Here is a 20,729-nt window from a genome sequence, read left to right as displayed (position 1 = left end):
ACAAGTCAAATATTTGGGGTAAAAAATTTGATTTGAATGAAAACGAATAAACTTTAAGCAATATCAACATCTAAGTAATTAAAAATAAAGTATCCATATTTATAAGTGATAAAAAAGAAAGAGCCTAGAGAGAGAGAGAGAGAGAGAGAGAGAGAGAGAGAGAGAATTTTTCAAGATAATCCTCTAACTAAGGTATATCCAAATATGAATCGTTAATAATTACTTAACAGACAAACTTAATTACTTAACTTGACAAAAAGGATGAAAAAAACCAGTGGTTTCAAAAAAATATTCAAATACCCACTTTTTTTTTTACAATTCCAATTTAGTTGTTGTTGCATATAAATAACCCTTAGTTTAGCTTAACATTTTTAATTTTGTATCTGTTGTATCTATAATGGAAAAGGCGATGGTTTAAGTAGTAAAGCATCCTCTATTTTAAATGGTTTAGCCCTTTAATCCAGTGAACCCAGTAGTAAAATTCAGGAGAAGAATGTAGTTTGAGAATACTCTTCAAACACTATTTACTAACTCTGAACCAATCTATCATAGCTGTTAAGCCATGAGTATTGGGAAAAACATGCATTATTCATTATGTGTTAGAATGAGATTCAAAAAATCAACATAGATCGTTCAAAAATGTTAATACAATTTCTGTAAATATCAAAGGTTTGCACATGCACTAGTGCAAACACAGATAATATAAAATATAACGATATCGTAATTGATGAAGTGCTGCAACACTGCAGAAAAACTGAAATGTGTTAGCCGTGAATATTTAAGTAACATGCATTATTAATGATACAATTCAACGGAATTCAACAAATCTTCATAAATCGTTTAAAAATCTTAATGAATGTTTTGTAAATATCAAAAGATTACGCATATCCATTGTTCAAACACATATAATATAAATTAAATTCAACAATATTTTATTTTGGGGGCGGTTTTTGGTAAGGGCGGAGAAAACGGATATATATTTTGATAAAAAGTCGCGGACAATTTGTGGCGCCATACATAATGTGAAGATTTTGTTAAAATAAAGGCGGACATAATGCGAAGGCGAACAAAACCTGACTCAACAACGCAGGTCTGGAATTTATACTAAAGTTAAGTCTAAAACTTAAAACTTTTGATGAAACAGGTCCTAGGATAAGATTTTCTATCTTAAACTTTAATGCTGGGCAACTTGGTATCATAATAATATTTGACATGTTTAATGTTTAGTGCGATAAGACACGCCGATAAGGTTCTTTCTTAATACTTCTTTCTGTTTTCTGAATCATTATTTACTTTCTTCACTATTTGTAATGAAATCGATTGTGTTACCTAAAGCCAGGAAACCCAATACCCCTTTTTGAAGCTACTAATTTGAATAAATCAATGTGTGTTTTTAGTATTTTATATTACTTTTTAAAAATGTTTTGAAATGTATTTCTAAAAAACATTAAATTTATTTAAATACCTATATTTGATAGTGCTTACAAATTATTTCATACTGGTGGCCCGACAGTGGCATTGGTCGACATTTTATCCACATTGAGATTACAAATTCCATGATCATATGATCTGGTCATAAAGAAGTCAATGTATTATATCTCACTTTTTATGAATAGATTAAAGGGATAGTTGCAATTAAAAACATTAAAATGTTTTCTTTGGTGTTAAATACCGGCTATGAAGAAAGCAATTACTGCATTTTATATTTTTATAACCTGCTAAAGTGTTATTTTTGGTTTACAAGCAATGATCTCTATCTTCATAACCACATAGCATTTAATGAATGTCATGGATAAGTTGAATCTTCAATTTACTTCATTAATTAATTGTTTTTGTTATCATGACCAAGAACATTTATTTTGTATAAACTAGCTTTATTAAGTTGTGCTGTATTTTGCTAAACTCGCTTTATTTTGCCCGTTCTAAACCAATACATTATCTCCAGTATGTTTGTAGATATAAATATCTATATTTATTAGTTAATACAAAGAAAAGCTATACTTTATAAATTCATCCAAATCCGTTTAAGAAGATGTCTTTTTTTACTCAATATTCAATAATGGCAAACTTTAATTTATGAACAAATTTATTATTGTATAGATCAATAGGCACTACTTTAAGATGTCCTCTAATTCAGATTCCGATTGAAATTGAATTTAATTATACTAACACGAGTTCAATATTTTTGTATAATCGTTTTGCAGGTGTGAGGATTTGCTAAAAAAGAAAAACCAAAATAGAAACACGATTTAAAAATGTTGTCATCGTTATAACTATCTGATTAATGAAGGTATGAAGGTAAAGTTAATATCTAAGTTAAAAACTTACACTATTTAACAATGATGTAGAACTCTCTGCTTGACGTTCTTTGAGTGACTCCTTGAAACTCAAACATACCTTCCATTCTACGATTTTTAAACTAGGTTTCGTTATGGAGAAATACAGATCACCTATCAAAATTAGATTGTGGCTTTAAGAATTACCCCCAAAAAATAATTTTGTCAAATCAGCCCCCTAAAAAGTCAATCATGCAAGTGGAAATTGATATCAAAAGTAAAGTTTAGTATTTTACTGATCTAAAAATTTTTTTATTTTCTAAATTAAGGTCAAGATCTAGTAAATGATTCTAGAGGGTCTTTTTGGTGCAAGGATCATTATGACGTCATAATTGATATGAAAAATCTTTCCCCCGTACTTTTACGGCTTTAAATGCATTATGAAGGAAATTAAACAATTTCTTGACATTCATGGGAAAAGTAATTCCGATACCTATCTTCAATTTGACATCATTTTAAAGAGGACGTCAGGAACTTGTTTAATTCTGTTTTTGGAGAGACAGTAGGCATTCTAGATATATTTTATTAGTCAAAAATGGACAAAACTCCGAAATTTGTTCCTTATTTTCTTCATATTCCATCGAAAATGACAGTTTTAAACTTGATTTATCATTGTGTTTACCAAATCATTTAGCCCCGGTAGACCCTATCGAACAAAGCTAATGTTATGAAGCATCATTTAAGGAATTTATATCTTAAATTTCATAAACCTGTAGGTACCTTTCATTTACTAGATCTTGACCATAATATGATAACTTATAAGCACCTTTGTCATCGTTGTTAACTTATAAGCAAATTACACACAAAACATCAAAATTATTGCTAAGGACTAAAAACATGGTTTAGGTTTTAAAAGGTACATGATTACATGTAAGTTATCTGCTAATTGAGTACAATAAATCATCGATTACCAGTAGAAACCTGTGATGGCCATTAATTGGCGAAATGGTCTGTACCTTTCGTAATAACGGCCGAATCGATCACGAATTTCATTATATTTTAGAGAGCAAGATTGTAAATAATGTAAATAATGTAAGGAAAATGTTTTTGGGGATAGATTTACAAAAGTCAAACGCTATTTAAATGTAAAAATCAATGTCAACACATTATGAACAAACATATTAAAGCGTTAATAATGCTGTCTGTTCTTATTGATTTTTATACCTTTTATTGTTAATTCATAATGTATAATGATCTAAATTAAGTTACCTCTGACAAATGTATATACTTGTACATATACTTGTACATATTTGTTTATAAGCTCTTTTGTACTTCATGTACCATTTTGTTAGTTGAAATGAGTTAGTATGGTATAATTTGATTTGAATCGAAATACTTTTAGCTTAAATAGGTTTATATTAAATCAGGTAGTAAAAGTTGCACTGAGAAATGACATCCAATACAATCTGTGATTGATGATTATTGATAACGCGGCATTGATGATAAATTCCTAGTATATACTCTATTAAATATGTATTAAAATATTTTGCGTGCTGTTAACACTTTAATTATATATTTCCGATTATTTATAAATAAAGTGATGACAAGTGGTGATATAAGTTAGGAAGAATGTTTTATAAAAATCAAGGAAGACTGCACATTTTTCCAAAATTTATTTTAACACTTTATTTTACTATGTAAAACAATTTTCCATATTTCCGTAAATATAATTTATTTTAGGATGTTAATTTCAAGCAATTTGTGGCAAATTGTGCTAGATGCTTTGTAAATGACGTTGCATGTTTCAGCGCATTTATCTGTGTTACAATTCGTGTTATCGGAAAAGAATTCTAAATCTAAATAATATTATGGATGGATTTGTTTTGTAGAAAAGCAAATGTATATGTAAGCTGATTTTCGTTTTATGATTCAAGAAACTTCCTAAATGTTTACTGCAGTTTCTAATATTTTACAGACGTTATAGAGAAGAAGGTCATCATTTTTCAACATCTCTCAATCGCAGGAAATACATTTATCAAAGGTCAATGAACAATTGATCAAAATTCAAAAATATATATTTATTACTGTATAAAATATTCTCGTAAAAATAACAATAGGCAATACACTACTTAAAGTTGTAGTATTATGTGAACAATTATTTTGTAGTTATTCTTTGGTGTTTTTTTATTTGTGTACTAGATCGAACGCTTGGCGGTATTTTCATTTGATGCAGTAGGAAAACTTTTTAATGATCGGATGTAAAAAGCTAATTTATCTATCAGGTATCTTAAACTCAAACTACGGATAGTTTTCTGAGTGTTTGAATATATTTCATTTGATGCAGTAAACGACTTTCTGGTCAGCACATGTAAAATTCTTATTTATCTTTCAGATATTTAGATCTATCCGCACGAACAGTTTTCTGAGTGAGTGTTTATGACGTAACAATGGTACGTTAACTTAAGATTAGATAATCAACAAATGCACTGCGAAATTAAACCAAGATATACCAAATGTCTACTGGAAGCTAATTGGATGTACATGTGCACATCTTTAACATATTTTGGTTTTTTATAGGACCTTTTCGAAGTAATTTGACATGTATATTATTCAGTCCTGGCAAGCGTGAATTTTTTATATAATGTTTAAGTGCTGTCTTTCAGGTAACTAATCTAGTTAAGGTAGCTCGCGGGTTTACCTGCTTGTGAGAAAACCTACCTCGAAAATTTGTCCACGTGATCCATAGGTTTTATAGTTTTATTTCTAAAATTTATTTAAGATTCGTCTGCGCGGTAATATTGTTATCGTGTTTCAAATACAGTGTCATTAATAAAATCAAGCAACGCCATTTCAATGAAATATATAGTAAAATGCACATTTTAACCGAGAAACGCATTACAAAACTATGCTCCAAACTTTTAAACGATTCAGACGAAATTAATCATACTCAACACAAAAACAGAGGAGATAATTATGAATCGATTCATAAAAAAATATCAGTATGTGTTCTCGGCCAATTTTTGGCAAAAAAAACTTTAAAGATTTAAAAGATTTCTCAAAACCTTATATTTTCATTACGACGTTAGCCTGACGTCATCATTTCCTTACTTCTTAGAACACCAAAATTGAAATGCATTTATTGACAAGAATAGCTGTTTAACACAGTTTAGAACATGTAAATGCTTATTAGACATTATTGTGAATGTTATCAAATGCAATTAATGTAAGGCTGTAAAGATACAGAAAATTGCTATTTTTGTTTTTATGAAACTCTGAGTCAATCAATGCAAAAATAATAAATTCCAGGCAACTACTGACATTATAAGTAAGTAATCGAATAAAACAGTTGTCTGAAGCCAAAAGAAATTTAAGAATTTAATCGGTAGTACAAATTACAGAAGTTATAATTGTAAAAAAAAAAAAGCGAAGTTAATGCATACATTCTATTTTAAAACATGACTTTAAACAGGTCGAGACCACTATATTTTGTGACGTCGGCATAAATTTGCATACTAAATTAGGCACCTGTTTACTTTTATCGACAAACCAATCAGGTGAATGAGTTACAAGGCATTGTGGGCTACTACAAGTTTCAGTGAATACAAAGCGTATTAAAAATATATACCATTTTAAATTGTCCTTTGGAAACTCATTTTGAATGATTTTTCAGAATTTATGAAAGTAATATGGACAATTATGTCTGAACTTCAATTTCTATGCTCACATTTAAAATATATTGCATATGAGGACTTATATCAACCTATTTAAATACCCCATTGTCAATGTTCAAAAGAGAGGTACGTCCTATTGAATTAAAAGCAGTGAGTACTGTTTTTTTTCACGTGATACCCCATATTTGGGACAACATTAGTAGAACCACGCGTTGATATTTTCTTCAGGGACATTCATCAGAATGCTTAACGGACAAAATACTTTATGCTGCATATAGCTTGTGCTTCTGCGTTTGTATATTTGTGCATTTCTACTACCGTGGCTACTAGTTTTCACGTATGTTAAATAATGTACAGTTACCTGTATTTATTTCTAGTGCACAATGATAAAGTCACCAATACACAAATGTGATGTTTTTTTCTTATCAAAATAAGTTTGTACTTGTATGCGTATGTTTGTCAGTCGTTTGATACTGATCATTTTTGAAGCAACAATTAATCAACTAAAACAACAGTATTTTTTAATGTGAGTATGGAACAAAGTTAAAGGTACGTAACCTTTAATTTTTTACCTTCTAAAGTAAAAATCAAGATGTACAAACATTCCGGCAAGCAATTAAATATTGTGTATAAAACAGACAAATACCACGTGCGTTTGTTGAATCGTAAACACGTTATAGACCGTCATGCATTGCAACTCATTCACTGGATTGGAGAATCTGTTTGCCAAAAATACTGTCACGTGTTAAATAATGCTATCCATATAAGGTAGTGTACCTGACCTGTTAAATGGAAGCGTTCTAACGCACACTCATTCTTTATCTTTATAAAACAAAATGTGACAATGTATGTGACATCTTTAAATTTTCAGCACTTGATATTATAAATCTTTGTATAAACAGTCATAAACCGCATGTATATAAGCTTTTTAAAATATTTTCTTTTATACTCCTAAATATCTCATTTGTCATTTTAAAATAAAATTATGAGTTTACTAATAAAATTATGAGTTTACTATGACGGTCAACTCTTTACGTCGATTCCTATTGTGACGTCAGCAAACCCGCGAGCTACGTTAACGCCTTTAGAGTCCATTACATCTTCTCCCAATTAATGTCCATACCAGGTCCTGTAGCGCTAACTTTTAACTGTGAAAGTCTGTAAAGACTCCATGCTGTAGGCGTGAGTTGATCCTGAGAGCCTCGAAGGTGTCGGGTTCCTGGTTTAGCGGCTTCTTTGGCTCGTTCTATTTTTGACAAGGTTGGAGCGTATCTACTATTTTGTGCACTATTCTCACTTGTTAGAGCTTTAACTTTTCGAAGACTTGGCATCCTTTTACACTTCGCCTTGTTTGGTCGATCGCTTCCTAGATTAAGCTGGCATGTGTATCACTGAGTGATAATAAGTGATAAATACAATAATATACATGTACCGATCAAGTAGTTTACATTGCAATTTATATCGCACACATTGGTGAACAGAATTAATGAAATATTATCTAAATAAAATTTAAGTATTTGACTCTGATGGTTTTTTGTTAGACAATGAAAATAGAAATTTCTGATGTAAGATGGAAAAACAAAAGGAATACAATACATGCTTTACATGTAATTTGCATCAATATTTATCTATAACAATTATGCAGGTGTTGACCCTCCATCATTTTTCATGATAGTCTAAAATTAGCTGTCGAGATCACGTGTTAAATTAATGAGAAGGCATTACTTTCCTCGCAGGAAAAAAAAAATGTTTAAAATTTTATATCTTTGTTACGTGATCGTTTTTAGCTTTGCAATGAACAATAAAAGGTTAACTTTTATAAGTAATCAAACACGTGCATTTTCCCCGTCAATCAAAATTGCTGGATATTATAGCTTGTATAGCTTTAAATGAATTTTATCTATGTCGGTCGGAAATATGTATTAGCCTCAGTTAAATAATATATATTAATTATATTTTTGTGTGTGATAATTTAAAGCATGGCCACATTCATCTGTGTTTCCGAGAAATGATTTTGGAGCGGTTTGGTGAAGACATCCTGATGGCTATTCTGTAAGCATTGTTGTTACACTTTAAGGGATTTCATCTATTGATAGAAAAATAAATGTTAATGCTGTGCCATTTAAGACATGGGTATTTTTATTATATCTATAGGATAATGGAATCAAACAGTTTTTTGATGGGTATTTTGTTTTTTTAAACAAAAAATTCTAATTAGTTTGAAAAAGGCGCAGTTAGCAAAAAGGCAAAATTAGCGTTTAACAACTAATATCAATAAAGACTTTCAAAGGAAAAAATATTTCCGGATGTCTGCCTATGTCATTTAATATATCTACTTACTTACTGTATACCCTTTAGCAAGGAAGGTTCTTTTGATGAGGACAACGATTTCATGTTATTTCATTACTATGCCGACAAAAGAACAAATGACTTGGTTGTCGCCATTTCCAAAATCACAGGTGAGAACAAATCAACATGTTTTGAAATCTTACATTCACCAGATAGGTGAAAGAACTATTTGATTCAGCAATTATTTTGTTTGTTTGATCAGGACTAACTATGGATAATGTCTGGAAGTCATTTGGAAACTACTTTTTCATTTACGCTTCAGGACTAGGATATGACAGATTGTTACGTACTCTCGGAAGGGATTTCTACAGTTTTGTTCAAAATCTAGACCACTTACACTCCCTTCTGGCATTAACCTACAAAGGGATGAGACCGCCTCATTTCCGGTATACCTAATTGTCTGCAATAATATGATTTGTACAAAAACCGTAAGCTACACGTCAAAGACCGTTATAGTTGATGCTCCTTACCTACTCCCCTTATTTACTTTGAGAGAGAGAGAGAGAGAGAGAGAGAGAGAGAGAGAGAGAGAGAGAGAGAGAGAGAGAGAGAGTTTTAGTTTTGAAAATCGAATTAACCTTTTCTTTAGACAGAAACAAAAACTGCTGATGAACATATTCAATTAGATTTTATTTTTGGTTTAAAGATTGGTTTTATAAAGCTCTCTTGTGCTTGTTCTATACTATAGTCTGTCCCAAGATATCCTGAATTCAGATTTTGCTTAATTGTTTGATATTTATGAATGCCTCATGGTTCAAACGATGTACATTCAAAAGTATGAAAAAATTTCCACGATTTCCCAGTCGAAACGCCCCTGTTAGCTTATCAGGTTTCAATACAATGCTAAAAAATGTGATATCTACGGGGATTTTGCATTGCAACAAGCCCGGATGATAACGTTGAAAAATTGCGCGATGTATTCCGAATGGAGAAAAGATGTGAACATTCCCCATTATAAATCTTCGTAAGGAATATGTTTTTGTTCCTGTGAATTTTTCCGAGTGAAAGATGATAATGTGTCAATGAAATTACCTTGGAAATTATCCCTTTAAACTATTTCAATTGCACTAATTTCACAGGTGCGTCGTCCGTCGAGCGTTATATGTTGGATAAAAACACTGTTTATGGTAGAAATGAATGATAACAATTGATTAGGAATCACCTTATATTTTAGATGTGAAAAGAAGGCTGGAAAGTTGCTTGTTCACGTGTTTACAGTGCGTCCGGCTATGTACCATATAGCCATAGGTAAAATTAAAAAAAATAGAGAAACACTAACCTTACAGATAGGCGAAAAAATTAAATATGGAAATTATTTATTGTTTCCTTTTTTCTTGTGTTTTATTATATGTAGGTTAATATAAACAACACACGATTTGCAACAAAAAATCGTAAATCAAATGTAATCTTGACATTTGGTTAAATTACTTGTCTATTTCGCTTTTATGTGAACTACTAAAGATATAAATTTTATCAAGAATACTAATTTTACTTTTAAACTTCCTTCCCAGGAATTTTAACAGAAACAGCACGACATATTTTTGAAACTGAGATTAAGATGTCGGTTGTCTCTAAAAAATCTGGAAAAATATTTGAAGGGAAATATTGTGAACATGTCATAACAGAAGTAAAATTTCTCGAAGATCAGAATGAAGCTGCATTTAATGGAGAGAACCAGTCAATGATAAATCATGTGGAAAACAACGTTCAACGACTGGCACATGCGCGGCACGATTGAATGATTACGGTTTCAGAAATCACTTTGAATACAGCTTTACCATTCAATGTTGTTTTTGACAAAAATATGTGCATTAAAAGTGCAGGGTTGCATTTGAGAACACTATGCAATGAAATTCAACAAGAGCGAACAAAAATAAATGAAATTTTTGAGATAAAAGAACCGGAGATAAGATTTCATTATGCCGCCATTATGAGCTGTAATAGCTCATATATGTATTTTTTCTTGCAACCAAAAATAAAAGTTATCAATGGATCATCTCAGAAATCAGATTGTCCTGCTCTCAGAGGTGAGTTTATTTAGGAAATTTTCTAACCTTCTAAAACTCAGTTTGTAAAGTTTGTAATATGCTAGGTAAAATTGCGTAATATCTATGAAATTTAAAAGTAATTTGTAATTTAACAAATGTTATTTTGTATCAAAATGACAACAAATCAGAATTTATTGACATTAGTAACACATAAATACGATATATGCATATTCAATTTGGTTACGTCCAATATTCATGTTTCAACCAGAATTTATATACATGTATACTAGTATTTCGTTTGGACTAAAATAACTTAAGGATGACGTTGAATCAGATGGAAAAAAAATCCACTGATGATAATGAAAAACCATCTATTGTATGTTAAAGACCATTGATTGTAGTGTTATTTTCCACTTTCAAAAAGTAGGTCAATAACCATTGAATATTTTTTGAAAAATCAAGGAAAATCCCACGAAATTTTACACTACGACTGAAATTTTCTACTTTGTAAAGATATTACAAATAATAAAACACATCTAAAAAATTAAATACAGTATATGAACGGTAATGGCACTAAATAGGTACAAAGCAATAAGATTTAAACAACATTTTTAAAAAATATTCCAGTCCGAATTTCCTCTTTCAGTTTTCCTACGCATTTTTGATCCAATTTTACAAAAAATTGAATGATGATAAAACAAAATCCTATATAGTATTAAACTACCTATATTGTCCTTATTCCGTTGGCGTAAAACTTTTTATGTGGTCAATGATCAAAATTTTGAGATATATGGTGTCTTTTATCGTTTTTAAGCGTTTTTCAATATTTTTGCAAATCGTGTCATACAATTATTTTAAGGTTCCTCGACACACCAAAAATTTATTTTATGGATCGATAGAGAATCTTTTTTGAAACATGATTCCACAAAATAGAGATCAATATCGGCTTTCAGTTATTTTATACGAATTTTTTTGTATTTTTTCAGTGAAATAGGAAAAACTACGGAAGCCCGTTGGTGCCACGTAGGAAAAATATTTTATCTGGCGGACGCCAGATAATTATTTGGCGGCCGCCACTTATAATCTGGCGGCCGCCACATAATTTTCTGGCGGCCGCCATATAATTTTCTGGCGGCCGCCACATAATTATTTGGCGGCCGCCAGATAAAACCTGGCTTCCTGATGCGCGCGCATGTTTTAATGGGAGCTTTTTAAGGAGTTGTTGATACACTCTAATTTATTATTTTTATTAATTATTTCTGAAACTTGACATTAAATATCAATTGCACAGCTTAGGGTTTTGAAAAACTGGTTGAGTTGAATGTATAGAAGACTTTGTTAGAATCTAGAATGATTTTTATATTACTTGGTGCCTTGTATTATACATGTTTGTAGTAAAACATGGTATTTAAGAGTTGATTCTGAACTTTTAAAACTGAACTAAACACCCGTTCAGGAAATCTTAACATTTAAAAACTTTAACTTGAGAGGAATGTTACGTAAACATGTATAAGTAAAGGAACGCACTGCTTTCTATATGTTTTGATTTTGGTATATGAATTTACCAACGCAGATTAGTCAGCTTTATTGACCACGACAGCTAGTACAGGCAAGTTTATCACGAGAACAGATCCATCTATGACTGTGTTGTTAAACTCTTATTCCAAATCACATGAAAGGCAGTACAATAAAAAAAACAGTGATCGGCAACAGTCTCTCTGGGTAAATCAAAGTACTGAGAGTACTGAAAGGCGGGGGTCTTGAAATTTTGAATTTGTAATTGTTCACGTTTTCATCCATTATGTTCCAAAAATTATGAGTTTGAATTAGTTATTTCAATCTACATGTAGTATGCTAAAGTTCGGCTTTTGGCAATTGCCTGATACTTTGTCATAATTTTGCTAAATCCCGACCGGGACTGCTCTTCATAATTGTAGAAAATTGACACAACGGTATATTATGTAAAATAAGACCCCAAGAAATTTTTTTAAAAACTACAACTAACTGGGAAAATCAAAACAACTATATTTGGGTATATAATTTAAATCGTTATATTTATTTATTTTGTGATCAAAGGGAAAATCAATGAGTCGGACGGTATCTGTTATACAAGGTAAGGTGGCATATCTCTGTCCCTTGTGTGCAAGTTATCTTTCTATTAATTATGTCGACATGCAAGATAAAGATGTTGACATGCAAGATAGTTATGTCAACATGGAATATAACTATGTTGACAAGCAAGAAATCTGCAATCAAATAGGAGTTATAAAAAATCTCAAATATCGCCAACATGTGACATCCAAGATGCAAGATACGCTACCTATTGATGTCAACATGTCAACATATTTATCTCGCATGTAAACATAACTAAGTTGGATGTCAACATATTTTATATCTTGCATGTTAACATAACTAAGTTGCATGTCGACATAAAGAAGTTGCATGTCGACATAAAGAAGTTGCATGTTGAAATAAATAAGTTGCACGTCAGCATATTAATCTTGCATGTTAACATAAATAAGTTGGATAAGTTAAATGTTGACATAAAAAGGTAGCATCTAGCATCTTGGATGTCACAGGTAGGCGATATTTGAGATTTTTTTCGATTTTGTATAATTCTTATCTGATTGCAATTTTCTTGCATGTCAACATAGTTATGTTGCATGTTGACATAATTATCTTGCATGTCAGCATATTTATCTTGCTTGTCGGACATATTTGAAAGAAAAATAAATTGCACACAAGGGGCAGAGATATGCCACCATAACAAGGTTTATGAAAACTCCGAAAACTCTCAAACTGTTGAATTACCGAACAAAGGTAACATTTGTATACCGATAACAAACACATGCATCTGACGTTAGAATTATTCCAAGTACTATAACAATAAAAAAAAGTTTGTCGTGGTAGCCATTTTTGATTTTTTTAGACCTTCTTACCTGTCATGATTTTCTTGCAGCGATTCATATAAAATTAATAGGTAAAAAATAAATTCGTTCGCTACTTACTACTATTTTGTGTAAACTCTTGCATAATTTACACGAATCACGATTTAACCGTTTCTGAAATTTTATTAAAAATCATACTCCAAATCATCGAGTCATCTGCTTTTCAAATCGATAAAACTACAAAATGGAGACCAAAAGTGAATGAATCACGTCATATTTTGGGGTAGACCTTTCCTGATTGGCTGTTATATATGATAATTGTAAATTGTTAATTTTAGCTATTAATTCAGATTTATTTGATTTTAAAATTTCTAAAATATGCAAAGTTAACGCTTTTCACAGTAAAATTATCACATGTTGTAGGACATTGTCATTTCAGGGATCTTTGTCCTTTCAATACACTCTCATTTATTAAACGCACAATTTAATGCGTGTCTTGGAAAAATGAACTTAATTTCGAAAGCGATTAAATTTCAAATTTTTCAAGGAGCTACAATAAAGGATTTGTAAATCAGATTTTAAAACTACGTACTAAAACTACTTACTTTTTATCTTCTTAAAATTGAAATAAGTCCTATTCATTTACATGTACTACCACACGATAAATTAAAAATTTAAAACATAACAACCATGCGTTATCTCTGAATTCATAGGTCTGATATTGGTGCGAGATATTTATCAATGGGAGAAAGATCTGGCCTAAGACATGCAAGAAATTGCAATCTGATATGAATTATACAAAATCTCAAAAAAATCTTTTTATGTCGACATGCAACTTATTTATGTTAACATGCAAGATAAATATGCTGACATGCAACTTATTTATGTCAACATGCAACTTATTTATGTCGATATGCAAGTTAATTATGTCGACATGCGAGATGAATATGTCAATATGTTGACATGCAACTTATGAGTTGCATGTCAACATAACTAAGTTGCATGTTGACATAAATATATCAACATATTTATCTTGCATGTCAACATAATTAGGAGAAAATAACTTGCACATAGGGGGCAGAGATATGCCACCATATACTTGGAATAATCTTATTGTAAAAAAGAAATATTTCTAACGTTAGATGCCTGTGTTTATTATCGGTATACAAATGTTAACTTTGTTCGGTGGTTCAACAGTTTGAGAGTTTTCGGAGTTTCCATAAACCTTGTATAACAGATACCGTCCGACTTATAGATTTTCCCTTTGATCACAAAATAAATAAATAAAACGATTTAAATTATATACCTAAATATAGTTGTTTTGATTTTCCCGGTTAGTTGTAGTTTTTTAAAAAATTTTCTTGGGGTCTTATTTCACATAATATACCGTTGTGTCAACTTTCTACAATTATGAAGAACAGTCCCGGTCGGGATTTCGCAAAATTATGACAAAGTATCAGGCAATTGCAAAAAGCCGAACTTTAGCATACTACATGTAGATTGAAACAACTAATTCAAACTCATAATTTTTGGAACATAATGGATGAAAACGTAAACAATTACAAATTCAAACTTTCAAGACCCCGCCTTTCAGTACGCTCAGTACTTTGATTTACCAGAGAGACTGTGGCCGATCACGGTCTTCTTATTTTATTTTCTCCCTCGTTTCACTCCTCCGAAAATGAATATTTTCTTGACTAATTTGTTGAAAAACAAAAACAGATTTTTTAGGATTGGTGCGTTCGTTACAAATCGCATTTTTGATATACATTCGACAGACAAATAAATGGCAACACAAAATATTAGTTAATCTCAAAAAAACATATTTGGTTCAGGGCCGGTAGGGAAAAGCAAAGACAACCTATACTACTTTGTAACGAACGTCGCATTAATCGAATACTCCCCGGGAAATCTATTTATACTGAGAGCGAAAGCGCTCTTGCATGAAATAACCAGTATTGAAGTAAACCAGATAATACGAATACTAACGGAAATAAACGAAGTTAAAAACGTAAAGAAATAAATGTACTGCCTTTCATGTGATTTGGAATAAGAGTTTAACAACACAGTCAGTTAAATATGTTTCATTTTTATGGCCACGAATGCTAGTACACACTTATCCTAGTTTATCCTTATAGAGTCATAGATGGATCTGCTCTCATGATAATATTGCCTGTACTAGCTGTCGTGGTCAATAAAGCTGACTTTAATCTGCGCTAGTAAATTCTTATACCAAAATTAAAACATATAGAAGGCAGTGCGTTCCTTTACTTAATATGTACATGTTTACATAAAATTCCTCTCAAGTTAAGGTTTTTTAATGTTAAGATTTCCTGAACGGGTGTTTAGTTCAGTTTTAAAAGTTCAGAATCAACTCTAAAATACCATGTTTTACAACATACATGTATAATACAAGGCACAAAGTAATATAAAATTCATTCTAGATTTTAACAACAGTCTTCTATACATTCAACCCAACCGGTTGTTCAAAATCCTAAGCTTTGCAATTGATATTTAATGTCAAGTTTCAGAAATGATTAATAAAACTAATAAATAAGAGTGTATCCACAACTCCCTAAAAAGCTCCCATTAAAACATGCGTGCGCATCAGGAAGCCAGGTTTTATCTGGCGGCCGCCAAATAATTATGTGGCGGCCGCCAGATAAAATATTCTTCCTACGTGGCACCAACGGGCTTCCGTAAAAAACTGTTTTGCAGACAAACAGAATATATTAGAGCTTAAAACTTGTTGTCAATTAATGTGTAATATAATTCTAAATAAATTCATGCCAAAGATCGTTTGGTCAAGTGTTTAATTAAAAATATTTCTGAAAATCAAAATTGTAATTCTTTAATATCTTTTTAATCTACGGATAAAAGTTTAAAAATAACATAAAGTCACATAAACTATTTACTAAACAATGATATTTTACAAAGAAATTGAAATGAAAATGCGAAATTTTGGAAAAATTGCTATTTATCAAATTTGAACCGATCCCGATTGAAAGAAATTGATCCCGATCAGAATTATTTTAAAATTGAAATTTTACAAATAAGCTGCAGTTTTTTTCCAAGTAATTGTTATGAATTATAAAGTTAGTAAATGACGAAACCATTTTACAGCTAAACAACCTGAAATTTTTGCAAAATTCTGATTCATTCTAACTTTATGTGATTTCGTTCGGGATCAGTTTAATTACAATCGGGATCGGTTCGATTTTAAAATTTTCCATTTATACTTTAATTTCACTATTTGGTTTCAATTTCTTGTTGAAATATGATTGTACAGCAATTGTTAAATGCATGTAACAGTTTATCTGCAGTTTTATCCATAGATTTAAAAAATATAAACAATCTTTTTTTTTCATTTTCATAAATATTTTGTTTACAAAAATATTTCAAAGTTTATCTGGCCGTTTTTGATATGTATTTATAGATAATTGTATTGTGCATTAATTGATAACAAATTTTTAGCTCTAATATATCTTGTTCGCAGCTAAAACGATGTTTCCGGTTTCTATAAAAAAATGCAAAAAATTCATATAAAATAATCAGAGGCCGATATAGGTGTCATTTTTGAATAATCATTTCTCAAAGAGAATTCTTCATCGATCCATCAAATAATGCATTGGTGTGTCGAGCCATCTTAATGAATAAGTGAGGTAAAACCATCAGAAAATATGCCAAATTACATATACTAAAATATAAAATCTTAACTTTTAATATTAGAGTACTGCCGAAAATGTTTTAGCGGAAAACAAAATCTGCAAAATTTACTCCGAATTTCCTCTGTTTGGTTAAAGTCTATTTTTGTTTGAGCCTAATTCCATGATAAAGTAAAAATATTGAATTTATTGGCAATAATAATTCATTTCTAAATACTTTTTTCGTTTAGAACAAATTTTACTTATTACATTGAACTTTATAACAATCCGAATTTGAGAACTCAAACCCTTATTAAACAACACCCTTAAACGTCATTTCCTGTAAAATATGAACTATAGTCAGAATGTCGTCGTTCATATACTTATTTCATGCCCCCTTACCCTGCGTTATTTTGATTTCCTCCCTATTCCTTCCCTCCTTCCCATGGATGAATTAAATTAAAACCAAATGCTGGTAAATTCTGATTTAAACAAACACACTTTGTTATGTATGTGAATTATGTTTGTGCATATGCAAATGTACATGTTCTACATGTATCTATAAGAATATAAGAACAAGAATTATATATATATATATATATATATATATATATATATATATATATATATATATATATATATATATATATATATATATATATATATATATATATTCATTTGTAAACTTCCTTTTTAATATAATGATCTAATCACCTACATGTAATTTCTATCCCTCTCTCATCTCCTCGCTCCCATTATTCAATATATATATATATATATATATATATATATATATATATATATATATATATATATATATATATATATATATATATATATATATATTACTAAGAAATGGATTGATATGTCTTATATCACTTGTATGTGGTTCTTTCTTTCGTGAAAGTTTTATTTGATAAAAAAAAAAATAGCGTTTCCTGATAATTAACAATTTCTATGTAGGTTACATGGTTCCTTTAAAGAACAAGGAAGAGATCATGTTTATTGGTACACCTCATTTTGACGGTCTCGGGGATTTTATTTCCTCCAATACTTACCTTACAAATATTCCACAGGACAAACTTACCATAGAAATTATTTTAATGAACGAACAACGACGAGCTGATGTAGAAATGAGGTAGGGGCGTGTCTAATATATATCTTTTATTAAAATCAAAGTTGTCTGCATGTTTTGTATCACAGCTTATGGTTAGGTATTCTCTGTAAAGCATACAACTCATAAATATTAATGATACACACAAACAAAAGAAGTTATGTTTTAAATTTAAAAAAATTATAATTGCATTGAACACAGCAAGAAGCTGGACCAAACCACAACTGACATGAAGAAACTAGCGGCGGCTCTCGACCAGGAGAAGAAGAAGACAGACATGTTGCTGTATCAGATGCTTCCGGTGAAAGTAGCCAATCAGCTGAGAGAGGGTCGGACGGTGGAAGCAGGTAATACTAGTTGTTTAAAGCTTTTTTCTAGGACAAAATTGCCTTCATTTTGATGTTTGAGGGTTGATATCGATAAAAAATGGACTATTTTAAAGTAGTTTGTAAACATATGTATGTCAATAATGTTAATATGTTACTAATCATCAGTATCCATGTCATCACATTATCAAACAAAGCTATTGTAAAAAATCGGAATCAATATTTTATACGTTTGATAAACGATTTAGCGAAGAACCATTTCAAACTGACAATCATTGCTTTTTTCTAGAGAAACACGGAAATGTGACCATCCTTTTTAGCGATATAGTTACGTTCACAAACATTGCAGCACTGTGTCATCCTATGGACATAGTCAAACTTCTGAATGGTTTGTTTCAACGGTTTGATCAGCTCACAACAAAACACAACATTTATAAAGTAAGTTTCGCAAATGGGCCAACAAGTCGTACGATGCAGATGATCTCATTAATGAAATAATTATTTTTCAGTTTTCAACATATATTAAATATGAATTTTACGTATTTTCTGTTTAGCAAAGCATAAATTGAATTCAAATTAAACATATTAATTGAACTGAAAAGCAAAGATTCTGATATTGCTGCTTTGCATACCCTGGTTTGCAATAAGTTCATTCACTTTGTATGTCATTCATTACTTGTAGGTAGAAACAATTGGTGATGCCTACATGGTTGTATCAGGAGTTCCGGAAGCCAGAGATGACCATGCCATCAGGATGTCAAATATGGGCCTCGATATGATTCAGGAGACAAATCACGTGATCAATCCTGTGTCACAGAAATGTATTCAAGTAAATTGATTGAATCAAAGTGTATTATCTTTATAGCTTTATTTAGCCTACTTTAACCGATTATATCAAGTTATTGATCAATTGTTCTCTGCAATCTGTTCTGTCCATCTCTGTCCATCTGTCAAACAAACTCACCACCTTTTTGTTGAATCTAAATGAATACCGAATCAACCAATTGGTGTTTGGTGTTTTCAGTAGAGTAGTTCTTAAATATATCTGACATATTATCTTATACCCAATCAGATTCGAGTGGGCATTCATACTGGGCCGGTGGTGTCGGGGGTGGTCGGCACAAAGATGCCAAGATACTGTCTCTTTGGTGACACCGTAAACACAGCTTCGCGCATGGAAAGTCATGGACTTCCGGGTCGGGTTCATATCAGCGATACAACATACCAGTAAGATAAACTTTTTTAACGTTGTACATAAAATATATTATTTGAATTTAACTTATATAGCACAAAGCACAAAAAGAGTGGTACTTTTGATAAATCAGTCCATATATGTATAAAATTAAATGCTATAAATAAAAAAAATGAAGCAATAATGCATCAAATAAAAGTAATTGATTTTTCACATCTTTGTTTGCAATTTCTGCAGTCAAATTCGAAGTGTTGGTTACATCCTCGAGAGACGAGAAGGCATTGATATAAAGGGGAAAGGAATTATGGACACTTACTTTCTGAATGGAGTATCGAACGACTTTGATCCGGGTCGTAACAAGTGCTTCGCAAACGACCATGAGACAACGCCTCAACGTACCCAATTAAATAGGGATTCGTTGCCTCTAATCAACACTCACAGGGACAAACCACAGAGCATGGAATCATCCACGTTCTGTTCTATAATCTAGCACAAATATTTAAAGTATTCGGTTTTTTTCCTAAACAAGATGTTGTCTGAATTATGTTTTAAAAGCATTCTCGTTTTAGACTAGATTACATCTATTGTGTTTTTAGGAATTCCTATTGATAACAATTTGATACTTTTTTCAGTAGATTGTTATGATAGCAAAGCGAACTCTAATTAAAGATTATTGGAAACAAATCGCTGTCTTTTCTTTTTAACAAAATAACACAAGTTAAGATTTACTTACAGATTTAATTTCTATACAAAGAAGTTAATTAGTGTGTAATTCATATTTATATTCAAATTCTCTACTTTAAATTTTACTTGCCCTGCTCTTTTGTACTCATACATGTATCAAACATTTATACCTCTTTAGTACATTATGTTTTACAAATTTAAGAAGGAAGTGTGTTTCAAAATTTGCAGCATACATCATCTTTTTATTTGGTGTGTTTCACTTAATCAGTGAGTAATTTACCTTTAAAATGTAATATCCATGGGAAAATTATAATTCCTAAGAAAAAATTGATTGTATTTGACAAATAGCTAAAATCATTTTACATGTAGTCATTTCTCAGATCCAACAAGACTATTATTGCCTATATGATAATCGTATTTCCTGTAAAAATATATTTCTAATAAGATGTATTGTATTGTTTATTGGCTAAATTCAAATGAATTATAAGCTGTTGAAACATATGTACATAATTATAAATATATAATGCTACACTCTATCCAATCAAAATCAAACAGTTCGCTATTGACGTTAAACAATATTCTAAAAAAATATTATTC

The 20,729-nt window shown here is 30.7% G+C and overlaps 1 protein-coding gene across 1 annotated transcript; it reads left to right on the top strand.

The window, feature by feature from the left end:
• Positions 1 to 17,759: 17,759 nt before the first annotated feature.
• Positions 17,760 to 20,095, top strand: LOC105317143 (guanylate cyclase soluble subunit beta-2-like). Its single transcript, XM_066080279.1, has 6 exons — positions 17,760 to 17,954; positions 18,132 to 18,277; positions 18,546 to 18,694; positions 18,939 to 19,085; positions 19,329 to 19,483; positions 19,686 to 20,095. Exons 1-6 carry the CDS (start codon positions 17,785 to 17,787, stop codon positions 19,936 to 19,938), a joined length of 1,020 nt encoding a protein of 339 aa, XP_065936351.1. The 5' UTR covers positions 17,760 to 17,784; the 3' UTR covers positions 19,939 to 20,095.
• The last annotated feature ends 634 nt before the right edge of the window (positions 20,096 to 20,729 follow it).

This window comes from Magallana gigas, chromosome 3, assembly GCF_963853765.1.
Source record: "Magallana gigas chromosome 3, xbMagGiga1.1, whole genome shotgun sequence".
NCBI lineage: Eukaryota > Metazoa > Mollusca > Bivalvia > Ostreida > Ostreidae > Magallana > Magallana gigas.
Note: the sequence above shows the minus strand (reverse complement) of the source record. Positions and strands in the feature narration are given on the sequence as shown.